The 23,732-nt window shown below is 44.7% G+C and overlaps 1 protein-coding gene across 2 annotated transcripts; it reads right to left on the bottom strand.

Annotated features, from left to right (window-relative positions):
- Positions 1-1,377: 1,377 nt before the first annotated feature.
- On the bottom strand, positions 1,378-23,732 carry ndp (norrin cystine knot growth factor NDP). 2 transcript variants are annotated; one of them, XM_084545086.1, is made up of 3 exons: positions 23,562-23,732; positions 10,546-10,972; positions 1,378-3,179 (listed from the first exon to the last, which is right to left on the bottom strand). In XM_084545086.1, the coding sequence occupies exons 2-3, from the start codon at positions 10,762-10,764 to the stop codon at positions 2,955-2,957; spliced, it is 444 nt and encodes a 147-aa protein (XP_084401212.1). In that variant the 5' UTR covers positions 10,765-10,972; positions 23,562-23,732; the 3' UTR covers positions 1,378-2,954. The 2 variants fall into 2 exon arrangements, with proteins under 2 accessions (XP_084401212.1, XP_084401213.1); XM_084545087.1 differs by lacking the exon at positions 23,562-23,732 and adding an exon at positions 22,599-22,932.

Below are 23,732 nucleotides of genomic sequence, written 5' to 3'. Positions count from 1 at the left end.
GAGCTCTGAACACAACAAAGACATCTGTACAGAAAGTTTGCATGAAGTAAATAAAGAGTCACACTTTCAGTTAATCCACACCGTCTCCGGGAAAAAGCTCTGACATGAAGCTACAAGGTGGCCTTGAGGTTTAGAGTTTCTCCTCCAAACCAGAAGTCCATTGACTTTTTTATATCCACGTTTCTGGCAGGAATTATGATGTAAAACCCCATGGAAGCAAAGAAATGCCACAATAAGTCAATTTTACATCATGTTTAGTGTTATTTACGACTCGCCATTGAATGCAATTACATCGTACGTCTTCATAATTGAGGTTGTTAAAGTTCCTGGGACGGATTCAAGTGTTGTTCACATGCACAACGAATACACGGGAAATGATGCGTGAGTGTAATCCGGCATCGCTGTTTTTCATTTCCCTTTGATTTCAGCCTCGATGCTCGCTCCGCTAACAGCTGTCTCGGAGCTGGATGGAGTTCATGCCTCGGCTACGGTGCAGCTGAAAGATTTCGCTTTAAAATGTCTGAAATTTTCCAGTGACTGATGGTTTTTCCTGTCTTTTCTAGAAGAGATGACCGGCAGCGATGTGGCTACAAGAGAACAAGAAATCCAAAGAGTTGTAGCGACGATTGGTGATGTCAAACTGAATTTATCTCAGCTTTTAGACGACAACCAAAGTGAGTTTACTATGTTGATAGTGAGCTCAAAGCGTTGGGCTAACCCAGATGGAGGCTAGTAGAGCTAGCTTCATCCATGCACTAGCAGTATTTGTATTTCATTTCAAACATATACAAGAGGCTTACCTAGCAAAGCACAGCCTGGAACGACGGCTACCATAGATTGGAACACAAATGTCTGACCAGTTCCCGATCCTAAATTCTTCATCTTCCCCTCCTCTGGTGGCTGGTTGAAGTATTTCTGCAAACCATAAGCTCCGCCCCCTCCTCTTTTAGCAATCGGTCGTCGCCTCAGGTTTTAAATTAGCTCAACTTGAAAGACTGAAATACATCTCAAAGAACATGATCTTAGTTCACTCGGGTCACCTGCAGTCTTCTAATCAGTTCTTATGCAGTAGAATTAAAAGTACTAAAAGTATTAAAAGTAGTAGTTTCATCCTCAGTACTTTTTCTAATGTTTGTTCAGGTGCGTCACCTCTAGACCGTCGTTCCTTACCTGTGAATTTTCATCTGTTCAAAGCCTCAAAATTTAGTTTTACTTGTGGAAACTGTGGTAGTAGTTATGCAGCTAGCTAGCTAGACGGTTAGCATAGGCGCTGCCGAGCTAGCAGCGCAGTGAGCAGCCACGTACACTAGATCCTTAAGAGATATATCTCTGATCGACTAGGGCGAGCTGTTCAGGATACAACCACAGACTGTATGAAGAGGGACGACGGAGCAGCTCCTCAAAAGTGAAGCCAAAGCAAGTAGAGCTCCCCCTGGTGGCTGGCTGCGATATAGGTCATAAGCTCCACCCACTCCATGAAACTAAAACACTAAAATACATGTCAAATACATGTTTTTCAAGGATGGTTTCTGTGATTTTAGGTAATTAATATGATGTTGATGCATGTTCAAGTGTGTAGGACCGTACTGATCAGACTCCAAACTTGCAAGATGGCGCCGTCTGTACCCCTGGGAAAATAGCGTCAGTTTGACCAATGCAAGGAAGTGGGGAATGCATTGTCCATATTTATATACAGTCTATGGATTCACCACACAATCTGGGGCAGATACTGGACAACAACTGACCTTTGTCTTGATGTGTCATGACCTTTAAACACTTTCTTTGCTCCCATTAAACTCTTCATTTATTTCTTCAAATTCCAAACATATTCTCTGAATTCCGAGTTTTATTCGAAGGAAAACCACAATTTGAACAACGAGACATTTTTTCAGATTCAGAAAGACAGACCACAAGGGACACACACAGACACATATATACGAGGCTGCAGCTCAACAACTATGAAGAGAGAGTACACACACATCGCTGTTTTGATGAGTCACTACACAAGAGACGTTAGCAGCAGTTTATCAGTCCGGCATGATAGTAACTGCAGTTTCAATAAAGTCGACAGGAACATCACAAATACAATAGATTACATTTCACTGAACACTGAACACTGATACCCTTGACAGTCTATTGACAGACCCGACCAGCGCCTCATCCACTCCTGCCAAACCGCCGTCTTCTCTCCTCCTCGGAGCTCCTTTTTTATTTTTTTTATTTTATTTTATCGTTCATTTGACGAGCTGTCCCGTCAGCATCAGTCAAGGTCCTATACAGCTAGATGAAAGTCAGCAGGGAGTGTGTAAAATGTTAATCATAGGGTGAGTAAGCACGGCGCAGGTGCTCCTCCGTGGTTCCGCCGCCGCTGCCACGCGCCTCCTGCAGATGGAGCCTCGCTCTTTCCTCGATGTTTTTTTAACGAGGCGTGTTGTTTTGTTGTCGAATGGATGGTGGCGCTTGTCTTTACGGTGAGCCGGGAGAGGGCTGAGCTGGGAGAGGGCTGTTACAGATACTAGTAATGAGCTCTCAAACTGCGTTTTATTTATTTATTTTTTTGGAGCGTGTGTGGTTTGAATTACGGAGGCCTTTTAATGAGTGCGGTGCGTCTCCAGCTGGCCCTCGGGAGCTGCAGTTTGTGGTGTCTGGCCTCGCAAGCTGGAAAAAATAAAGAAAAGACTCATATGGTTTGCGCTGCAACATAAGGGAGAGAGGGTATGGTGCGTTTTAGTGTTCCAAGGGCTGCGGGTCAATTTTTTAAGGCCCGAGTGGAGGCGATACGATTGCTCCAAACCATCACTCCCAAGATAACAACAGCAACAACCCTCTCCGGGGCAATTTTCTGATCCAATAATCAACCAAAGCGCTCTGGACAGCTTTAGAGTGAGGTCCGGGGCCAAGGAAAATGCTGGATCTTGAGAGTCTTGAGGGTCTGGGAGGGTGCCGCCGCCTGCTCAGCTGCACTCCTCGCAGTTGCAGGCTAGGATGTATCTGTAAGTGGCCGTAATGCGAGTCCCGCCGGCGCAGCGCAGCCTCACCGCCTTCAGCTTGGAGGTGTGTGGCCGGCAGCAGGAGCAGGTGCTCTTGAAGGGCTGCTTGAGCACCGAGCTGAAGGAGATGAGGGGGTCGGAGCGGGTGGTGTGGCTGCAGTGGCCCTCGCAGCGCGCCAGCAACACCATCTGGAAAAACAGCATGCGGGAGAGTTAAGAAAACACAGATAAGTCGCTCGCGCGGGGGTTTCTGTGACCTTCGGGCTCGGCCGGGGATGAGGAAGGGAGTCTCCCGGCACAATGAGGCAGTGTTTGAGCTGTTTGGGCTGCGGGAGGCTCGGCCTTGCACCTGCAGAACGAGAGATAGGAACAAGACCCAGACACACATTCCTACACCTGATGCAGAGCTCTAGGTTGCACAGACGCTCACAAGAGAGGCTATGAAGTAAAACCTCTGTGAAGATTCTCATGGTGTACCCAGAAACACTAAAGAAAGGCAACTGGACTTGAGTTGAGTCATACACCTACACCTTGAACACAACTACACTGATCGGGCATAACATTATGACCACCTTCCTAATATTGTGTAGGTCTCCCTTGTGGTGACTCATCAGAGAATGGACATGGGCCTTCAGAGGGTGTCCTGTGGTGTCTGGTAACAGGATGGTGTTAGTGGGGGGGGGGGGGGCTTTGAGGGGAGGGGCCTCTGTGGATCATCCCACAGATACTTGATCAGTTTGGGATCTAGTGAATTTGGAGGCCAGGTCAACACCTTGTGCTGTTCTTCATGTTTTTTTTAGTTGTTTTAGTTGTTTTTGTGTGTGTGCCTGTGTCAGGCTGCATCCTGCTTGGGATGGGTCATTGCTATGGGGTGGGGGTGCCTGGTCTGGTCTAGGTGGGTGCTACATGTCTAAGTAACATCCACACCAATGAATGCCAGGTCCAGAAGTTTCCCAGCAGAACACTGAACTGTCGCAAGATGGTCGATGTAATTATTAACTTCTCCTGTCAGTGGTTTTAATGTTATGGCTGATCAGTGTATGTCAAATAAAAACAAAAATTAAAAAATCCTTCTCTGACTGAGATATAACCTGCCATCAACCTACAACACAGTCTGAACATCTGTCCCCAAGATGATTCACCCCCATTCACACCTTGAGTCTGGAGCCTGTGACTTACAGTGGGTCCTCAGAGAACCGTTCCTTGGAGAAAGAGGACCGAGTCGAGAACAGACCCTAACCATGTGAGTGTCTGATGGGTAACACCCACACATATTTAAACCCCAGCTCCACCACCAGTCTTTTAGAACTGAAGAAGCTACATGGATGAAACGTCTTTAAGAAACTCTACAAGTCAATTTTCCTTTCTTAAACCTTTTTGGATCAAACCTCTGTATCAAAGAGTCAGATCAGAGAGCTCAAACCTACACACACACACACACACACACACAAAGCGCCGGCCTGATTAGTGTCAGGACCGTCCGACCAAGCATTCCTCTGTGGGTCACTGCATTCCTGTCGCCTCCCTAAACAGACTCCTGTGTCATGTCCTTCTGTCAGCTGCTGCGTGTCACCACCCGTGTACCCGCTTTGACAAAAGCCTGTCTGGGGCCGTGACAGGGTGACGCACACACACACACACACACACACAACACACACAACACACAGCAGGAGCGTTGTCGCCACTTTAAGACCATTTGTCTTTGTCCTGGCTGGGGATCAGGCTTTATCAAACCGAGCCTCCTCTCTGTCTGCACCTCTCCTGCACCTCCTTTCATTCATGACCAGCTGAAACACAGATACAGTGGACTCTCATTCATCTGTTCATGTTTTTACCAAGGCAGCGATTCATAAAAAATAAGTTCACAATCAAAAGAAGTGACGCAGCATCACCGTAATAAAATAAAAACTGGGCTATAATCAGGAATATTTCCCGTCTTAATTATATTTATTGACGTATTCATGTAAAATCAAGATTTATTTTTAGTAGTTTTGTTGTGCAGAAACTGTGCAGAGTTAAATCTCTTCCATTTCAGATTGGTGTTCAGCTGATTCAGTGCACTGTGTCTGGACATGATTAAATTGTTAGTTTATTGTGAGAGTCCGTTATAAAGCTGATACATGAGTTTCATAAATGTGAGAATTTGCTTTGTTCTAAAGACTTTTTAATCGTATTTATTCTTGGTTTTGGACAGTTGGCTGGACAGAATAAGAAATTCATCACTTTGACTTCTACTGACAAATAAAGTGTTTGGGAACAGTTCTAATCCTGAAAGTTCATTCTTAAGAAGAAGGTGCAGATTTCATAAGAAAACTCCATCTGCTGATTAAAGAAACCCGTTGACCTTTTATGCATTCCTTCACAATTGTCAAATTTTCTGCATAATTTCTGCAAAACTCACTCAAGAAATCAACAAGTTTTCACCTGAAAGTTCTGAAAGTAGACAAAGAAAACCCAATCAAACAAATGACGGTTTGCTGGGTCACTGATGGACCAATGAATTTGTAATTCTACCAGTGAACTCTAAAAGAAAATGTCAGGACATCTGTCCATGAGCTGAATGTGAAGAAAAACTGGGTCATGCAGCAAGATGTCAGTATCCAAGTCTACCATGAACAAAAGACGCCTCACAGACAGCAACCCAGTGACAAACCTTAAGAACAATAAGACTCTGGAACAGCATCTTCTGACATTTCACACATGGCTTGTTGGTCTAGGGGTATGATTCTCGCTTAGGGTGCGAGAGGTCCCGGGTTCAAATCCCGGACGAGCCCACATATTGGGACCTTGGCTTTGTTTAGATGTGCTTTAGTTTGTCTCTGAAGAGAAACTGGGTCATGCAGCAAGACAACAAGCCCAAGAACACAAGTGTTTCTACAAAGGAACGGTTAAAGAAGAACAAGACGAATGTTTAGGAAACGTCCAAGTCAAAGTCCTGACCTTAATCCAACAGAAATGTTGTGGAAGGACCTGAAGCAAGCAGTTGATGTGAGGAAACCCACCAACATCTCAGAACTGAAGTGGTTCTGTTCTGAGGAATGGGCTAAAATTCCTCCAAGCTGCTGTAGACCACTGATCAGCAGTTACCAGAAACATTTAGTCGATGTTATCGAGGCACAAGGAGGTCAAAGAATTTATAATATTTCTGTGTCATTTGTTTGATTGGGTTCTCTTCATTTACTTTTAGGACATCCGCTGATGATTTGAATCATTTTTTATGGAGACAAAATGCTGGATGCTGTTCATGAGGTCTGTATGAGGGTTAGGCACATCAGTATCCAAGACTACCATGAACAAAAGACGCCCCAAGAGCAAATACAGAGGGTTTATCACAGGCTGCAACCCATTGACAAACCTCAAGAATAGAAAGACCAGAATCTGGAACAGCATCTTCTGACCACTGATACGTGGCTCGTTGGTCTAGGGGTATGATTCTCGCTTAGGGTGCGAGAGGTCCCGGGTTCAAATCCCGGACGAGCCCACATATTGAGACCTTGAAGTTCGTCTCTGAAGAGAAACTGGGTCATGCAGCAAGACAACGAGAACCAAGAACACAAGTGGTTCTACAAAAGAATGGTTAAGAAGAACAAGATCATGTCTCATGTTCTGAGGAATGGGCTAAAATTCAGCAGGAAACAGTCAGTTGCTGTTATTGCTGAAAACAAGGGTCCACTTACTTTTGCAACTCATAAATATGAACAAATGATTAAATAAATGCTCAAGTATGATATTTCTGTTTCAGTAATTTGACTGAGTTCTCTTTGTCTACTTCCAGGACATCTTTAATTCGACTTCTCTTATATTTATCCTGCTTAGCGACAGCTGCGTCTTTTGTTCTGTAGGTTCCATTAAACTGTCTTGTAGTATTTCATCCAGTCTCTTTCCTGTGTGTGTCGTTTATTTGGGTCCTTCCTGTAGTTCTACCTCAGATTTGACAGAACGTGATCAATAAAATGACGGTCTCCAAGAAGATATCGCTGCATCGGTTTCCAGCGGATCTCAATAGGAAACCCCAAGAACATAAATTTGTCAACTCTGCAAAAAGAGGTAAAGGTCTGGAGGCTCCTTGAACTGGTGCATGGATCAGAAATATGTAATGACGTTTGTCAGGGGAGAGAATAAGATATGTATTTAAAAAGTAAATGGGGAAAAATGAGGAAATCTGGAAAATATTTAATCAGTTTATTAAAAAGACAAATACAGGGGAGATGCTATTAGGTTACCTCAAATAAAAAAAGAGTCAGAGGGATGAATCTTAACAGTGGAAAGAAGTTTGTGAAGAATCAGCTGGAAAAAGTCAAGAACAGTATCAGATCTTTTTTTAGCTGATAACATTGAAAGCTAAACATCCTTATTATTTCCAGGTGTTATTAAGAAGGAGCGTCCTGACTTTTCCAGCTGATTCTTCACAAACCTGATCACCATTATTCACAACTCCAAGCTTTAATGAACTCCAAATGTTGATTCCGTGCAGAAAAAGTCGCACTGGGACAGAGTCTGTGAATCTTCATCCAGAAAAAATAAACGCAGACTAGGAATAAACATAAAATGACCTTAAAGTCAAACGGGTTGAATCCCAAGAGTGAAAGGATGCGAGAGCAGAAGGGAAACTCTCAATTATGTATGATTTTTTTTTTTTTTTAGTTTTGTATTTGTTTATTTTCCAAGGTTACCTGTAAACTTTATTTAATATTGATGTATGTGTTTTATTTATTTTTCTTAATTTCTGTATTGATTTCACTTCTTGGAACAGAGAAGAGAATGAATGTAGAGGTCGGGAAGGATATTGTATTTGTTAATGGAATGAAAATCAATAAAGACACTGGAAATTAAAAAAAAAGTAGAAAGTAATAAATCTATATTGTTGACCTGAATACATACGATGGGAACAGACAGCTCATGTGCTACATACTGTGAGCTGCAGATATGTATAGCCTGTATAAAAACATGCAGCACCTCAGCACCATCAGTAGCATTTAATAGTACTTCAGCCGGGTTACTGCAGCTAAAGGTCTAATAACTTTATCCAATAGTTGATGTGCAGCCTCCTTCTCTCTGTTACCACAGGACGTTTGGTGAAGTTGTTAACTGACTGCTGTCCAGAGGATTTGAACCGTTCCTCTGCTAGCGTTAGCCTTTTCAGATGCATTGCAGTGGTAGTTTAGTTGTATTTCAGGACTGACATGTCACGGTAGTATGAGCTTCATCTTTAGTGAAGTATTTCACTTCTTGCAGCCATGTTGTTATCGTCATGTGATCAGTGACTAGTCGACATGATGCTTAAAGGCTGTCACATACTCACACGAGAAGCAAGAACTGACTGATTAGTCAGAAATGGAAAGTGGGCGTGGTTAATGTGGAAAAGCAGAAATGCTAGCAGCCACTCTGTGATTGTCATACCGTGTGTGGGTGCATGCTGAACGAACGTCAAAACGACTGGCTGACATCCAAAAACAATAAGAAAAGTGCCTCTCCTCGTCGTCCATCTCCCACAATGCTTAGCACGCGTACTGCAGTGGGAGGGGCCTATGAGGACTTCCCTGGAGTTCCGCACTTGAGTTTCTTTAGAACAAACTTTTTTCTTGTTCTTGCAGCACTAGGAGCGAGAAGAAATTTCTCACTTCTCATGGAGTATGTAACAATCTTAAAGCATCTGAAGACGATAGACTGACTAGTCGACTAGTTTGCACAACCCTGTCATGCTTTCAGCCGTTTCTCTGTGTGCTGTCGTCTGAGCTGAGTCTTTGGACACCTGCTCCGTGCACTCAGGAGTCAGAATATTTAAAAAAAAAAAAGACCAAAGAACAGATCACTCACACTATACGGAGCAACTGCAAAGAGAGAAAACCGACGGCTCGTTTACAGGTCAGAGTCGGCGGGTCACCGTCGTCCTCACAAGAACTCACTCTCCATGTCTTTCTTCAACTCTTCTCTCCCTTCAAGCAGCTGGCAGAGGCAGGAGAGAGGGGGGAGACGGCCCCACCTCGGGCCAAAAAACCTGAGTCCCAGCTGAGGTGCAGAATATGTCTGCAGCGTGGCCCATGTCCAGCACCACACACACACGTATCCACAAACACACACACACAAGCTCTCTGAGAAACTAAACTCATCTAAATGATGGAGATAAAGACGGAGGAGGAAAGACACTGGGCTGAGCAAATGTAGGAGGAGGCCTTCTGGGGGCAACAAGGTTAATAGTAGACGGAGAGAACTGTGAGATTAATGACTGGAGAGTTTGTTTATTTTTTTATTGACGGACTCCGCTTTGGGGACTTTGGGGCTTTCACTTGAAATTTTGTCACAAATGAGGTCATTTGTCAGCGGCTCTGTTGCTTTACACAACGTCCTAACAAGAGGGAGACAGGTCGGATAACACTGCGGATTTGTCTGTACACTCAGATGGACGCTGTTAAAACCTACAGCACAGTATACCAGACTTTGCAATGTATTCTGGGTAATTTTATACAAAGTAGGAACGTTTTACAGTGTATTTCGGCCCTGGTAATAATTAGGGACGTCCCGATCGGTACTGGGGCCGATTCAGGCATTTCTAAAAGGATCAGATCAGTATCGGGCTTCAGCCAAGCCTGATCTTTTGTAGTTATTTATTTTAGGTCTGCCATAAACCAAAACCACGTCCCTGTGGTGTCAAAACATCTCATTCCCCTTCATTGACGAGCGTCAACGCTGCCAAAAACTGAAGATGAGGAAGCAAAATCACTCTGGAAAATAAAAATGAGTCAGACAACGCTTGGAGTAAATAGCTGAATGTGGATGTTTGGTGAGGTGGTAGTAGTTGATCGTCTTCCAGAGAGGGTTAGGGAGTTTATGGCAGCGTTGGATGACCAGAGAACACAAGGTACCAGCTACCCTCTCCACACTACATTAACTTTGACAGAAAGATTTATTGGACTGAATCCAGTCGACTCTAGGAGAAGACAAGGAAGACAAGGACAGACTTTAGGAAGCTACAGGAGACCAACTCTAGGAGAAGACAAGGAAGACAAGGACAGACTTTAGGAAGCTACAGGAGACCAACTCTAGGACGTTTAAGATCTGATATCAGCCGATAATTAATATTAAAAGATCTGTATTGGATCAGGGGGCAAAAAAACTTGATCGGGACATCCCAGGTTATAATATAGGATTGCTATAAACAGCTAGAAGTCACCAGGTAACATTACTGGAGGTGACCTGATGATACACCTTGGATTTCATGCTCTCCTGTACCACAGAGTAGATTTTTAGCAAACTAACACGTCGATTTCTGAGCTAACTTTGTGCAAATGTTGACTTTTTTCATTAGAAAACTTGCTTTTGGTCAAATACAAACCATAATTTACAGAGGTTGTAGATGTCAGAAGTTATATTTTAGGAGTGTATGAAATATGTATGTGGTTTTAGGCTATACAGGCTCAGTGAGTATCAGATTTAAAGTATGAGTATGGTCCAGTTGTCTTTGCACCCTGAGGAGAGCATCTCAGTTCTGATGTGGTTCATAAAGTTTTTAAAATAAATAAATTGCATTTCCAGCAGGTCATAATTTTTCTTTTACCTTGGAGTTGCATTTATAAATCGGGTGCGTGATGGTCTCCACAAAGTGGTGCCTCATGCATCGCTCCGGGTCGGTGTCTACCAGGTGCTGGTGTCCGTTGTCGCTGGCCTTGTTGCTGCTGGCGGACTGGACCAAGCCCAGCAGGGGGCAGCACATCAGGACCAGCAGGAGGCCGGACGGGGGGCCCCCGGTGGCGGCGGCGGCGGCTGAAGGTTTCATGACTGGGGCCACCCCGAGGCTCTGGATCCTCACGGGACGTCTGACGCGTCACCTTGTTGTTGTTATCTTCTTTTTTACAGGTTCACCACGAAGAAGAGACGCGTCCTTACTTCCTGTTTGCGCGGTGGACGTTAAAAGTGAGCGACCTGCTGTGAGAAGCTGCCTCGTTGGGTCGCTCCATCCCTCGCTGTCGTAATCCGACACAAGTCTGGAAGACAAAACATTTAGCCGTTAGTGGAAACAAGAACAGATGGGTAGAAGAAGAGCGATAACATGTTTTGTCTGTTGCAGCGGAGGATAAGATGCGTGAAGGATGGAGCTGTACCTCCAGACATCTTCTCACAGAGTTCAGTTTTGATTGACTGCTCTAGTGAGTCTGGGCCTCCAGACCTGGCTGCCTACTTAGTGTTCCTTTGCTCCACGGTCGACACAATGCACACACACATGCAGACACAAACTCTGAGTCCTGGTGCTTTTATTACGCAGAAGAAACTTAAGCCATGCACAAACAGCCTGCAGCCGGGAGCTTTCCTCTCCCCAGGAATGACTTTTTCATTAAAACAAATCGCTCTCCCAACAAGCCCTCTCATGACTGCGAACGCTCTGCCAGTCCCGCAGCATATTTTCACGTGTATTTATGGTTTGTTTTTCTTCATACTTTTACAGTCCTCCCCGACAATGGGGTTTGTGTTTGGAGGCTGGTTTTTACCAAGAGGCAATGTGTTGTGAATTAGGGAGAGGTGTGGGTACATGTGGGGTCACGGAGAGAGAGCGGAGCGGAGCGACGAGGGGTGGAGGTTTAAGGACATTATTTTGTTTTTTTTAATGTTAACCTGGCCCATGTAGAAACGTGTCAATTACTGGATAGGTTTGCACCAGCTGCTCGTAAACTCGTACCTATTTCACAAAAATAGTCGTTCCAAAATTAAAGTGGATTTACACTGTACCTGTGTGTTAAAGGTCCACAGTAAACCTGCAGAGGTTATACAATAAAATGGAGTGATTGTTTATAAGATTAAAACCTAAAAGAAATGGCAAAAAACTGCAAACCTAGGTGCAATCTTATTTTGTTTATACGCAGAAATGTGTTTTTCCACAGTTATTATTCAGGCGTTTCAGTGTAAAGAGGAAATATCAAATTATTAAATTCAAGATATTCGTCTTGTTTCTCTGAATATTTCCAGACAGAGTATTAGTCCCAGGGTTGCCAGATACAGTTGATGGTTTCCAGCCTGAAAGCTGTTCAAAGACTGCCAAAAATATTAGACCGATGGTTTGTTTAGTACTTTAACCACCCAGACTGCTTACACTAGTGTAGCCTCGCATTAAAAATGATCCAGTCGACGCACAGGAACCATCGAGCGACAAACTGCAGCATCCACCACAACAACTATTCACGTCTAGCAACTATGGAGCAACGTAATGATGTCATGTAATCCACTGACAGGCAGATGGAGCTTCGCTATTCTTTGGAAAGAGGCACAATTTATTAAAACACAACATTCAAAAATAATTAGTAAATAAAAAAGCCCAAATTATCCCACACAGTTTATTTTTTGCATGCTCAATCAAATGGATCATACATTAGCAAGCTAACTTTGGTTTCGTGGCTTGCATCATGGACTGTATATAAAAGATGGACGCCATAACAGCTCTTCTAAGGTGAAGCCAAAGCAAGCAGACCTCCCCCTGGTGGCTGGCTGCAGTATGGGTTATAAGTTCCACCTCCTCCATGTTTGTGGGCGGGACTTGCGTCAAACTAAAACACTAAAATACACATTTAATATTTTTTTTCAAGGATGGTTTCTGTCATTTCAGGTAGCTAATATAATGTTGACGTATGTTCAAGTGTTCATTTGTGGGATAAGTTTCGTTTCAGTTATCTGACGCTAAAGAAACAGGATGTGACATAATGGCGGCTATCAGTTGGCATGCCAACTGCTCTGTAAAGCGCCCCGTGGGACCATGAGTTGTTTAAAAATAAGTGCAGTGTATAATCCAACATTTCCTTGTAACTGGTGGAGGTAGAGCAGAGCGTAGTATTAGTTAAACAAAAACACGAGTGAGTCTGGAGGAAGTGTGGGCGGGGCATCGATATCGCGGCTCCACGTGGCTCCACTTTTGGATCGTACTGATGAGAATCTGGCTCCAAAGTCGCAAGATGGCACCGCCCGTATCATCGGGAAAATAGCATCAGTTTGGCCAGTGCAAGGAAGTGGGGATGTGTTGTCCATATTTATATACAGTCTATGCTCTAAACAAAAACACTAAAGTAACTATACAGTAAAGTAAAAAAACAAATGAGTTGTGCTGTAAACTGTGCTAACCAACCTGAAGGATCTGAGGGACCTTTGGTGTTTTATTTAATGAGATTTTAAGTGAATTAATGCAATTAACTAGCTAGCGTCCCGCGTCCCTGGAGCTCTAGCCTCAGTTTGACCAATGGGAGGAAGAGGAGCTGCGTCGTCCATTTTTTCTACAGTCTATATTGGTGCATGTGACCATGAACAACATAGGCGCCCAATAGGTCAGTCATGATCGACCAGACTGACGGGCAGCCAATCTGAGATCTGACCTGTCACTCAAAGCAGACACGCACTTAATTCTTCAAAACTTTAGCGAGCTAAGAAGTTAGCCTTCTAATATACATTGACTCAAGAAAGGGAATAAAAATGATTGCAAGTCATCAATGACTCTAAAAGTATTGAATGTAGTCACGACAAGTCATTTTGACTTGGACAAAGTAGCTCGCCACCCAGCATGAAGTAGCTGATGAGGTACAAGTTGTGTTAAAAGTATTAAAGCTGGAGTAAGAGAAGCTGTGTGTGTATTTGGAGCAGTCAGTTAAACTCTGGAGCAGAGGCTTCACACCTGTGCATCGATTTCCTTATTTGAATTAAAATCAAGCATCAAGTTCAGACAAAACCTTCACACACATCCCCTCCGTCCCTCCGTCTTCAGCGCCCTCCCGTCCCTCCCACGGTGTTCTTTTCTATCTGAGGGGAATCATTTAACCTTAACATTCCTCCTGAGAGAAGTAGAAGTATCATTTGGCTTGTTAAAATAAATACTCCCCGAGATGTTTCGCTGGCCCGTCGCACTCGCGCTGCAGGGTTTACATAGTGGGACGGCCCCGTCCTCTCGGAGCTGCCTCGAGCAGCCAGCACCCATCAGCACCTCCGGCCCTGCCAGCCGGGCCCCGACCGAGCATTGCGATCCCCGCCTCTGCTGCTGGTATCGCCATCAGCGTCATTAGCGCGCTTGTCTCAGCGCTACGGTCGTTTAAGATCGAGCGAGAGCAGAAGACGAAATCGACACTCGGTCACAAAACACAGGACGGGCTCAGAGACATGTTGGATGTAGTTTTTACAAGCTATGTCTACATGTTTGCCTCCACCTCTCCAGAACTCCACATGGCCTGATTAACCTGTAGGAGAGCCCCCGGGGGAAAAGTCTGCTGCTCACAAACCTCCCACCCACCCACCCAAGGCAACTCTCACCTACCACCCTCTATGCATTTTGTGTGCGCCCTGTGGCCTCCAACTTCCCATAAAGAGCAGTGTACATTGCAAAACACACGACAGCTTCATTATATACCACGATAGAATAACTAATAGCTAACCAGCACCAGGTTTCCTGCATGTCAGCTGAGCCCGTGGTCCACAGCTTTATTTATATACATTTATTTATACAAAGTTTTCTATTAAACACGTTCTCAAGATCAGCTAATACCACAAAGCCTACCTTAAAGCTGCAGTGTTCTTATAATAACACTTGAAATAACAAATGACTTTGAGGCGGAAAGGAAAGGTTCTGCTCATGGTGCTGAAAACTACTGGACTCTCCAACTCCCTTTTGAGTTGTAGCTTCTTTTAGCGTATTGTTTTGGGTTTCCCGTCTAATTACATTACGACTCACAGCGCCGTTCCAGCTTTGGCACCAAAGTTAGACAGATTTTGAGATCATCTGGCAAACAGCGTGGTGCATAACAAACAAAGTTGGGGGAAATAAAGACGAATATACAATTGAGCAACGGCGCTGCAGATCTGTTGGATATGTAAATATGTAAATGTTTCCCCTGCCCCAAAGCGAACAAAGAGTCAGTCACTGCAGGAGTCTCTGCAGAATTTCGTTCGTTACGTTCTCACAATGACAATAAAGACTCTTGATTCTTGATTCTTCTTGATTCTAGCTGTCTTTAGCTCCCCTCCCACTCCAGATTAGCTGCTACAGGTCGCTAGCTATAAGTCGCTAGATATAGATTTTCAAGATGGCGGCGCGGGTGTACGCAGCGGCTCGGGGCAATAAATACTATTGATTCTTGATTCTTCTTGATTCTAGCCGTCTTTAGCTCTTTAGTGGGAGTTCCAGATTAGCTGCTACGGGTCGCTAGCTGTATTTAGCTCCACTCCCGCTCCAGATTAGCTGCTACAGGTCGCTAGCTGTCTTTAGCTCCACTCCCGCTCCAGATTAGCTGCTACAGGTGGCTAGCTGTCTTTAGCTCCACTCCCGCTCCAGATTAGCTGCTACGGGTCGCGAGCTGTCTTTAGCCACACTCCCGCTCCAGATTAGCTTCTACAGGTCGCTAGCTGTCTTTAGCTCCACTCCCGCTCCAGGTTAGCTGCTACGGGTCACGAGCTGTCTTTAGCGCCACTCCCACTCCAGATTAGCTTCTACGCCCTTAATTCTGCATAATTTTAAACCTCGATATAATTTAACCAGATGAGTTCTATTCTGTACCAGGCTGTAAACATGTTTATTTCTACATTTTTACATGGAAGTCTATGGGGGTGACTCGTTTTTTGGGCGCCAGCCTCTAGTGGACATTTGGGAAACTGCAGTTTTTACCAGTTCTCGTAGTTTTGGTGCCCAGTGACAGTTTTCAGCTGCAGCTCAGAAAACAAACGTGGTCGCAATACCCTATAATGCCAGAAAATTAATTTGAGATTTCCTCATAGATCGTGATTCTACCTGGTTGCAGTCTCACTGTGAAGCAAAGCAAACAAAAGTATTAATGGCACTTGTCCATCTGTCAAATACAAGGACAAGGACCAGTCAAACTTTATTTTACCCAGAAAGTTGTAATTTTGATCTACAGCCAGCTCCATCCTCTCTGATTAACAATTAGCGGAGCCAGACAGACTTCACCACCTTTTAATGTGCAGCACAAGTATTGATTGTCATCTGCCTGTCACGCGGCCAGCTGAGCAAGTCATTGCTATGCAAGCAGGGACATCCCATCACTACAAGGTGACTACACATCATAATTACTGTCTCTTTTGGCCGGCCATGCCTAAGCTCTGAAAGCCGGTGATATTGATACGTAGCTCAGATAATAGGGGCTTTTAGGATAATACGTGGAGATTGAATCCAAGTGAGTTCATCACTGCACCGTGAGAGTGCAAACTGAGAAGTTATTAATGCCCCCGGATGTCTGCCCTGCAGGTTTTTAGCAGAAGTAAACAGAAGGTTTGGAGCAGCATGCGGTTCAGCGTGGCCTCCTCACCTTTACCTGGTTTGCTTAAAGGCTTGACAGTTTACAAAAAGCAGCTGCATCCTCCGACCCACTCTCGTCCAAGTATAATGACCCTGAAACCCAAAAACGTTACGGTCTATATCTTTCCTGGATCTAGCGTTTGGAATCAAACCCATCGTCCATTCAAACTTTCTGATATGATTACTAAAACAAATCCCCATTGTGTTGCAGCATCTCATTCGTTTTCCATCCGGACCAGCTCCAAGCCCTCGTACCCCTCTGTTGTCCTGATTATGTTCGGGAGCTGTGTTGGATCCAGACTCCCAGTGTCACCTTGGGCCTTCGCTGTTTTCATCACGATGTTGGCAGCGGAGCCCCGCAAACTGCAGCGAGTCATTCATTCCGAATTACCCATGAAATTTCAGCTCGATTAAAGTAAACAGCTCCACTTGACGAGTGTTGTAGAAAAGCTGCGGCGAGGCCAGGCTCCGTCCAGTAAACCTCCACCGAGGCAAGTCAAATTTTCCATTTGACGAGGCAAGGCTTTTGTTTTATTGGAACTGCAAAGCCACCTTATCTTTATTAAAACACAATCAGATTAAAATTTACTTTGGAGAACAGTCCGTGGTGTTGGGTCATGGTTTTTTAGGTATGCCCAGTAATTCCAGGTTCAGAGCTCAGTCGAGCGGGAGTACTTTGCATGCACGGTAACACGGTAGACAACGGTGGCTAGACTCTTGCTGCGTCAAAAGGGTAGAGGAGGAAGGAGAGAGTGTGTTCTGTTCTGCAGAACTAATGAGACGTCCTGAATTATATCCCAACCTCGCCAAGTTCGAAGCAAGCCTAAAACAAGTGGTGGCTTAATTCTTAGAGGTGATGGATGCTGTAGCTTTCCCAGATTTATTTCTTTTACACAGATGCCATTAAGGACCAAGATCAAGCTCAACTAACAGGGGAAAAACTCAGTTAAATACAAACAAAAAATCTTTCATTATGAGACTAATGATGGTAAATGACTTCTCTTTCAGTGGAAAGGATTATGTCTCTTTAATCGTTCTTTTTTCTTATTGGTTTTTTAATTATATTTTTGAATTGCAACCATTGCTTACCCGTACATTCAAGTGTTTGAGTTTGCCTCATGTGTGCTGTCAGCATGTGAGGTGGTTAGGGAACATTAGTGAATTGTGGTTGCGCAAAATGACCTTGGGTTACACTCTAGCTTTCCAAATCTAAATAGAACGTACCGTTGCATGCACATCCTTCCTATGCCACCCGACACCTCAAGTACAGACTCAATTTGTGTTGAAACACCGCAGTTAAATTTGAGTGCAAAACAACACGAGCTCCACGAGATGGTTGGAAAAAAACGCTGTCTCTGGCAGATTTTTTTAACAAGTCCAGTTGAGTCTGAGATGCATAATATAAGTATAATGTCTGGCCAAAAAACAAAAGTCTCCACCTGGATTTAACTAAGCAAATAACCAACTAAACCCCAACTGATGCAATGAGTAGCTTCTCATTTCTTAAACAACCATGTCTAAAGACACATCCTGTGGTCGTGGAAAAGATGTTAGTCTGTTTGAGAAGGGTCAAATCACTGGCATGCATCAAGCAGAGAAAACATGTAAGGAGATTGTAGAAACTACTAAAACTGGGTTAAGAACTGTCCAACACATTATTAAAAACTGGAAGGATAGTGAAGAACCATCATCTTTGAGGAAGAAATGTGGCCGGAAAAAAATTCTGATTGATCAAGATCGACGATCACTTAAACGTTTGGTGAAAACAAATCAAAGAAAAACAAGGGGCTATGTTTAATAGTCGGGATGTGCTGGAGAAGGCTTTGTGCAGTGGTCAGACTCTCCCATCGTCAATACAAGATCTTGGTGAAAAATGGAAAACACTGGATGGAAATAAATCTGGTGACATTGGAGAAGCTTATCGAAACAATGCCACAGAGAATGTGTGCTGTAATCAAAGCTGAAGGAGGACCAACTACAAAATGTAGTTCCTCGTCCCAAGGAATTGTCCTACTCCCTTCTACGCACCATCTACTAAGACGTCTTCTCTCGTTTTTGCGTTGCAGTCATGCCAGTAAAAGTAACCGTTCAAAATGTTCAGCGTAGTTACACCAATGCTAGCCTCGTATGGCCGAACTTTTTTTAGAATTTGAGTGTGTTTGGATTTCATTACGTATTTCAACCGATACAGAGAGAACAAAAATACCTCTGAATGCAAATAGTCCTACAAACAATCACAGCCAGTCGTTCAGACAATTTGACTGGCCGTTCTGATCTTTGCCAGAGCATAATCAGTTCCCAACGGAGAGACGATAGGACCAACTTTCCACCACTGGACTGGCATTCAGGCTACAAGCAGACAAGTATAAATGTTTATAATATAAACTAAGCTTTATTCTTACTGCAGACCCATGCACATTGCCTCAACACGCTTTCCAGACCTAACATTGGTCAATCTTTTAGCAAACAGTCAATTGATTGAGCTGTAGGTCCTGAGCATGGACCCTCTCAGGCCTCCCAGGTAAGTTGTATTGCTACATCAGTCTGTCCACTGGCTCTGTTTTTCCTTAAACAAACCTCAATAATTTGGCACAAAAAAAAATAACAAAATTCAAAGCTTTTCTTCTTTACGGTACTTGGAAACTAATTAGAAAGCTGGAGGCCCAGAGGCAGATGAAACTATTACACGGCGTGCGCTGTATGTAACTTCAGACCTGTCTCTAGATCTGCATTTGCTGCTTATTAAAAGACATATCGTCTGTCATGGAGCAAATCAAATTAAGCAAATTCCACTTTGTTTTTTTTTTCGTAGATACAACTTGAGCAATGTTGCCAAGGGGCAAGATCATTTAAGAAAGGCCCAGAATCTGCAGAAATATCCAGCCTGGGTTGAGGATATCTGGGGAGCCAAAACCACATAACCACAGTACAACCCCTCCTTACGTACCCACAATCCCTCTGGTTTGAAGCTTTTGGATTTGGGGAGTTATGAGACGGTGATTCCAGGCTTAAGGACCGAAGATATTGTGAGGTCTCTCTTAGAGGCAACGGTGGGAAAGAAGTAAGTGCGTATAGATGAAGGTATATTACATATTTTTCTTGCAGTATAGGAGTATTTATATGTTTTATTGCTGCTTTTATTTAAGAAATGTGTTTTTAAAAGGAAGGATATGTCTGTGTAAATGGAAAGTCTTCTGTTATGGGAGTGCTGTTTGCATATTTCAGACATTTCGCGTTTAATTGTTGTAATTTCCTGTCAATTTATGAACAGCAATAATAAAATAATAACCTGGCTTTAAAGGCTTAGAAGACACGAGGTGCAAAAACAAACAAAAAAAAGTCACAATGAAGACTTTTGTTGAAGTGAAACGGTGATCTGAAAATCCTGTGAAAAGTGACACCACGGAGCCTCCAAACTGTGGCAGCCATATGCAGTGTCGAACAGAATTTCTCGGCCCTCGTCGTCACCGTGTTTTGTTCTTACCAGTGGGGTGCATGTATAAATAGCCCCTGCCCACCTTACTTATGGGCGTTTGTTCACTCTCTCTCTGTCGAGCACACACACATATGCACACGGAGCACACACACGGGCATGTGGTATTCTAGGGGCCATTATATATTGCCGCCGCGGGGCTCTAAACATTGCTGGGATGCTGGTGTTTGATGCTGAGGAGCCAGATCTTCAGAGGGATCCACTGCTTTATCGCCCGGGCCGGCCGGGCAGCTGAGTACACAGTTGTTCGCCCAGGGACCGCGGTGGCGGTGGGCCGTTCGGTTATAAAGCTGCCACGCTGAGAAAACAGGTGCATTGAAGTTGGAATTTGGGATGTCCCAAGTTTTTTTTGCCTCTCAATCCAATTCTGAGTCGTGATGTTAAATGTCCTAAAGTCACTCAGACTCAAGGGTTGCCTGGTTAGAGTTTGGAAGTCACCATGATCTCACGAAACATGAGTTAAGGTCAACAGATCATACAACAGTACCTCTAGATTTGAAGGCTGTCTGTGCAGAGTCCCATGAGGAAGCAGGAGCCCTAGATGTCTAGACAAGACAACTAGGGATGTCTAGGGAGTCCCTCTCTGATCCTAAATGTCCTAGAGTTGGTCTCCTGCAGCTTCCTACAGGCTCTCCTTGTCTTCCTTGTCTTCTCCTAGACTTGGTCTCCTGTAGCTTCCTAAAGTCTTTACTTGTCTTCCTTGTCTTCTCCTAGAGTTGGTCTCCTGTAGCTTCCTAAAGTCTCTCCTTGTCTTCTCCTAGAGTTGGTCTCCTGTAGCTTCCTAAAGTCTGTCCTTGTCTTCCTTGTCTTCTCCTAGAGTTGGTCTCCTGTAGCTTCCTAAAGTCTCTCCTTGTCTTCCTTGTCTTCTCCTAGAGTTGGTCTCCTGTAGCTTCCTAAAGTCTGTCCTTGTCTTCCTTGTCTTCTCCTAGAGTTGACTGGAGTCAGTCCAATAAATCTATCTGTCAAAGTTAATGTAGTGTGGAGAGGGTAGCTGGTACCTTGTGTTCTCTACTCCAGAAATGATCCGGTCGAACTCCCTAACCCTCTCTAGAAGATTTTTCTCCTTGACGCTGTCTCCAGGAAACTTTCCTCATCTTTTAAATGCAGCTTGACATATTCCTTTTTTGTTTGTTTGTTTGTTTTACTGTTGAGTCATTGAATCAAGTTGGTACGACTGAACGATGATCTCCTACTACCACCTCACCAGACATCCACATTGAACAATTTGCAAATTTCTGTCTGCCAGACTTTATCTTCCACTTCCGCTCTTCCTTTATTCAGATTTTTGGCAGCTTTGACGCTAGCCAACAAAGAGGAATAAGATGTTTTGACTCTACGGGGATTTAGAGGTTTATGGCAGAGATAAAATAAATAACAACAAAAGATCAGGCTTGGTTGAAGCCCAATACCAATCCAATCATTTTAAAAACGCCTGGACCGGCCCCAATACGGATCAGGACATCCCTAGTGGGAACTTAGGGTGAATTGACAGGTAAAGAAGGGGAAGTGTCGTTTTTTTTTTGTTTTTTTTTGGACTGCCTCTCCCTCTCTTCTTCTGCTTTCCAACTACATCACCACACTCCTCTCTGATTTGCTGCACCGTGCCCAGAGTTTACGTCATGATTTTCTGTATTCATCTCCCCACCTGCCCCCATCCCCAACCTCACCCCCTCCATTGTTTCACCAGCTTTTAATAAACTAAAGGGCAGATTCCTGACTGCAGCGAGGGAGGGAAGGAGGGAGGGAGGGAGGGAGGGGACCACAGACCTGTCCTCTAGCCACACATATACACTCCGAGCGCACACATACGTACACACAGTGTGGCATGCAGAGTGCCAAGCTCCTCCACCATCTACTGACGCCAGCTCCCGAAAGCGAGCACACACAAACTTCCTCTCTCCCTCTCGTTACCCTCCCCACGCGCCAACCTCCTAAAAGCTAAGCTCCTCACTAAATATATCCCCCCACAGTAAAGATAAGACAAACAGTGTGGATTTGAGAGCAGCGTGCAGCCAATGACAGGCAGCCACGCGAGCCGGAGATAAGCTTGTGTTAGCTTTTGCAATTTGGGCTTCTCGGAAACGGCGCGGAGACGGAGGGAGGCCGAAAGAGACGACGCAGAGGGCACATCTTTGCAAATATTGTCTGGTTTAGTGTGGTTTTGGTGAAGAGCAGAACCCCTAATCTCTCGACGGGTCGACGCACCTCAAATCCTAAACCCCTAGCACCTCAGCCTGCTCTCTCCATCCTCATCAGAAAGAAAGAAAGATTGAAAGAATGCGGCGAGCTGCGGGGTAGAAGCCGCGCAATGAAACTAGATCGATTCTCCATTCAGCGCCGAGCCCAGGGCGTTTTCGGGAAGGGTGGGCGAAAGGAGTCGTGGGCGTGTTTGTTTTATCCCACTGGACTGGGTTTCTTCGGGGCAGCCGATATCTGTCACGCACTCGTCTGACGGGCTGGCGTTAAGGATCCTCTCGGTGGCCCTGCGGTTCGTGCAGAGCATCCATTTGTCAGGAGCACATTCCTGCGGCGGTGACACATTGTGAACTGCCTATCGGAGCGTCAGCGCTGTCCAAATAAATACGCTCACAATGGGCCCCAGTGTGCGTGCGTTTGCATCCATGTGTGAGAATATGAAACATGAGAGCGCAGAGACAAAAAGCCAGCGCTCTGCCAGAGCATTGCTGTCTTTCTGCACCTGGCTGAATGTGCAACGTTTCAAACGCACCTCCTACACCTCGTCTCCCCGACTCTCTCTTCTCCAAACACTTTAAAGGTGACTTTTAGTTTGAGACGAGGTTTGACGTTTGAAATAGTTGAAATATTAAATAATAAAATGTCTTACTGTCCAAACTGTTTCTCATCTGGCGTCACCGGAAGTGGAGAGGGATGTCTGGAGGGATGTTTGCATCATACAGTCTCTTGTCTTTTCTTTTCTTTTTTCTCCTCCTGGGTCAGTCAGACACTCTCACCTCCTCCAGCTCTCTCTTTTTTCTCCACCTCTCTCACACATCTCAGTTTCATTCTGTTTCTCCTATTTATTGTGTCCTTCCCGTCCCGAGAAGAGTCTTCTCTTTCTCAGATGTTTTTCCTACCCGAGCTGTTCCTCTCGCCCCTCTCATTATCGCCGACTCTTCCCTCGCCACTTCATTTTTCATTTAAACACCTTCTCTCTCTTTCTCTCTCTATCACAAGCACGCCTCTCCCTCTTAGTCAAATGGAAGTGGTAGCTCATCTCCTCCTCCTACCTACCTACCACAGAGCCTGTTACATCTGTCATCATCTCCTCATACCATGAGCCAGCAGCCCTCAGGCTCTAAAAGAACGGGCCAAGTCAATCATACAGTCACGGATATAAACTCAAGCACCTGTAAAACACATATTCCTACATATCCAAAGTTATTCGCGCCGCTATTTAACCCCGTGCACCCGTGCACTCCTCACGAGCTCCACGGGTTCCGCTGTCCTTCCCAGTCAGTCCCTGATTAGCAAACTCCACCGGCGCCAGCACAAACAACGTTTCCCTCAGATTACACATCAGGTCACGCCGCGTCCTAATCACAACCACTTGCAGTTTTCTGGACTCGCGCGGCGCAGAAAGGACCTGCAGTAAAAGAGGAATGTGCACCTGAGCTCAGGGATGTTCAGAGTAGGAGGGGGGGAAAAAAATAAGAAGAAGTGAGAGCAGAAGTTTCACCCGGACTCGGAGCTACAGCTACAGCATACATTACAGGGTCTCCTTGATAAAAGAGGACGTGGTGCTGGTGTAGGTGATCCAGAGGTGTGACGCTCAGGTCGGAGGTCTTACCTTCAGCGGCCGGCCGCAGACAACACAGCAGAGGTATCCAGAGAGAACGAGATCCTACAAGGAACACTGGATCTGTTCAACTATTGTTCCCCAGCCAGCTTCTTCTCTCTCCTCTAGTTTCTACCTCTATCTCTCTCTCACACTGATTGTCTGAGCGCTACTCTCTCCTCC

Source organism: Chelon labrosus (assembly GCF_963514085.1).
Source record: "Chelon labrosus genome assembly, chromosome: 5".
In the NCBI taxonomy this organism is placed as follows: Eukaryota; Metazoa; Chordata; class Actinopteri; order Mugiliformes; family Mugilidae; genus Chelon; species Chelon labrosus.
Note: the sequence above shows the minus strand (reverse complement) of the source record. Positions and strands in the feature narration are given on the sequence as shown.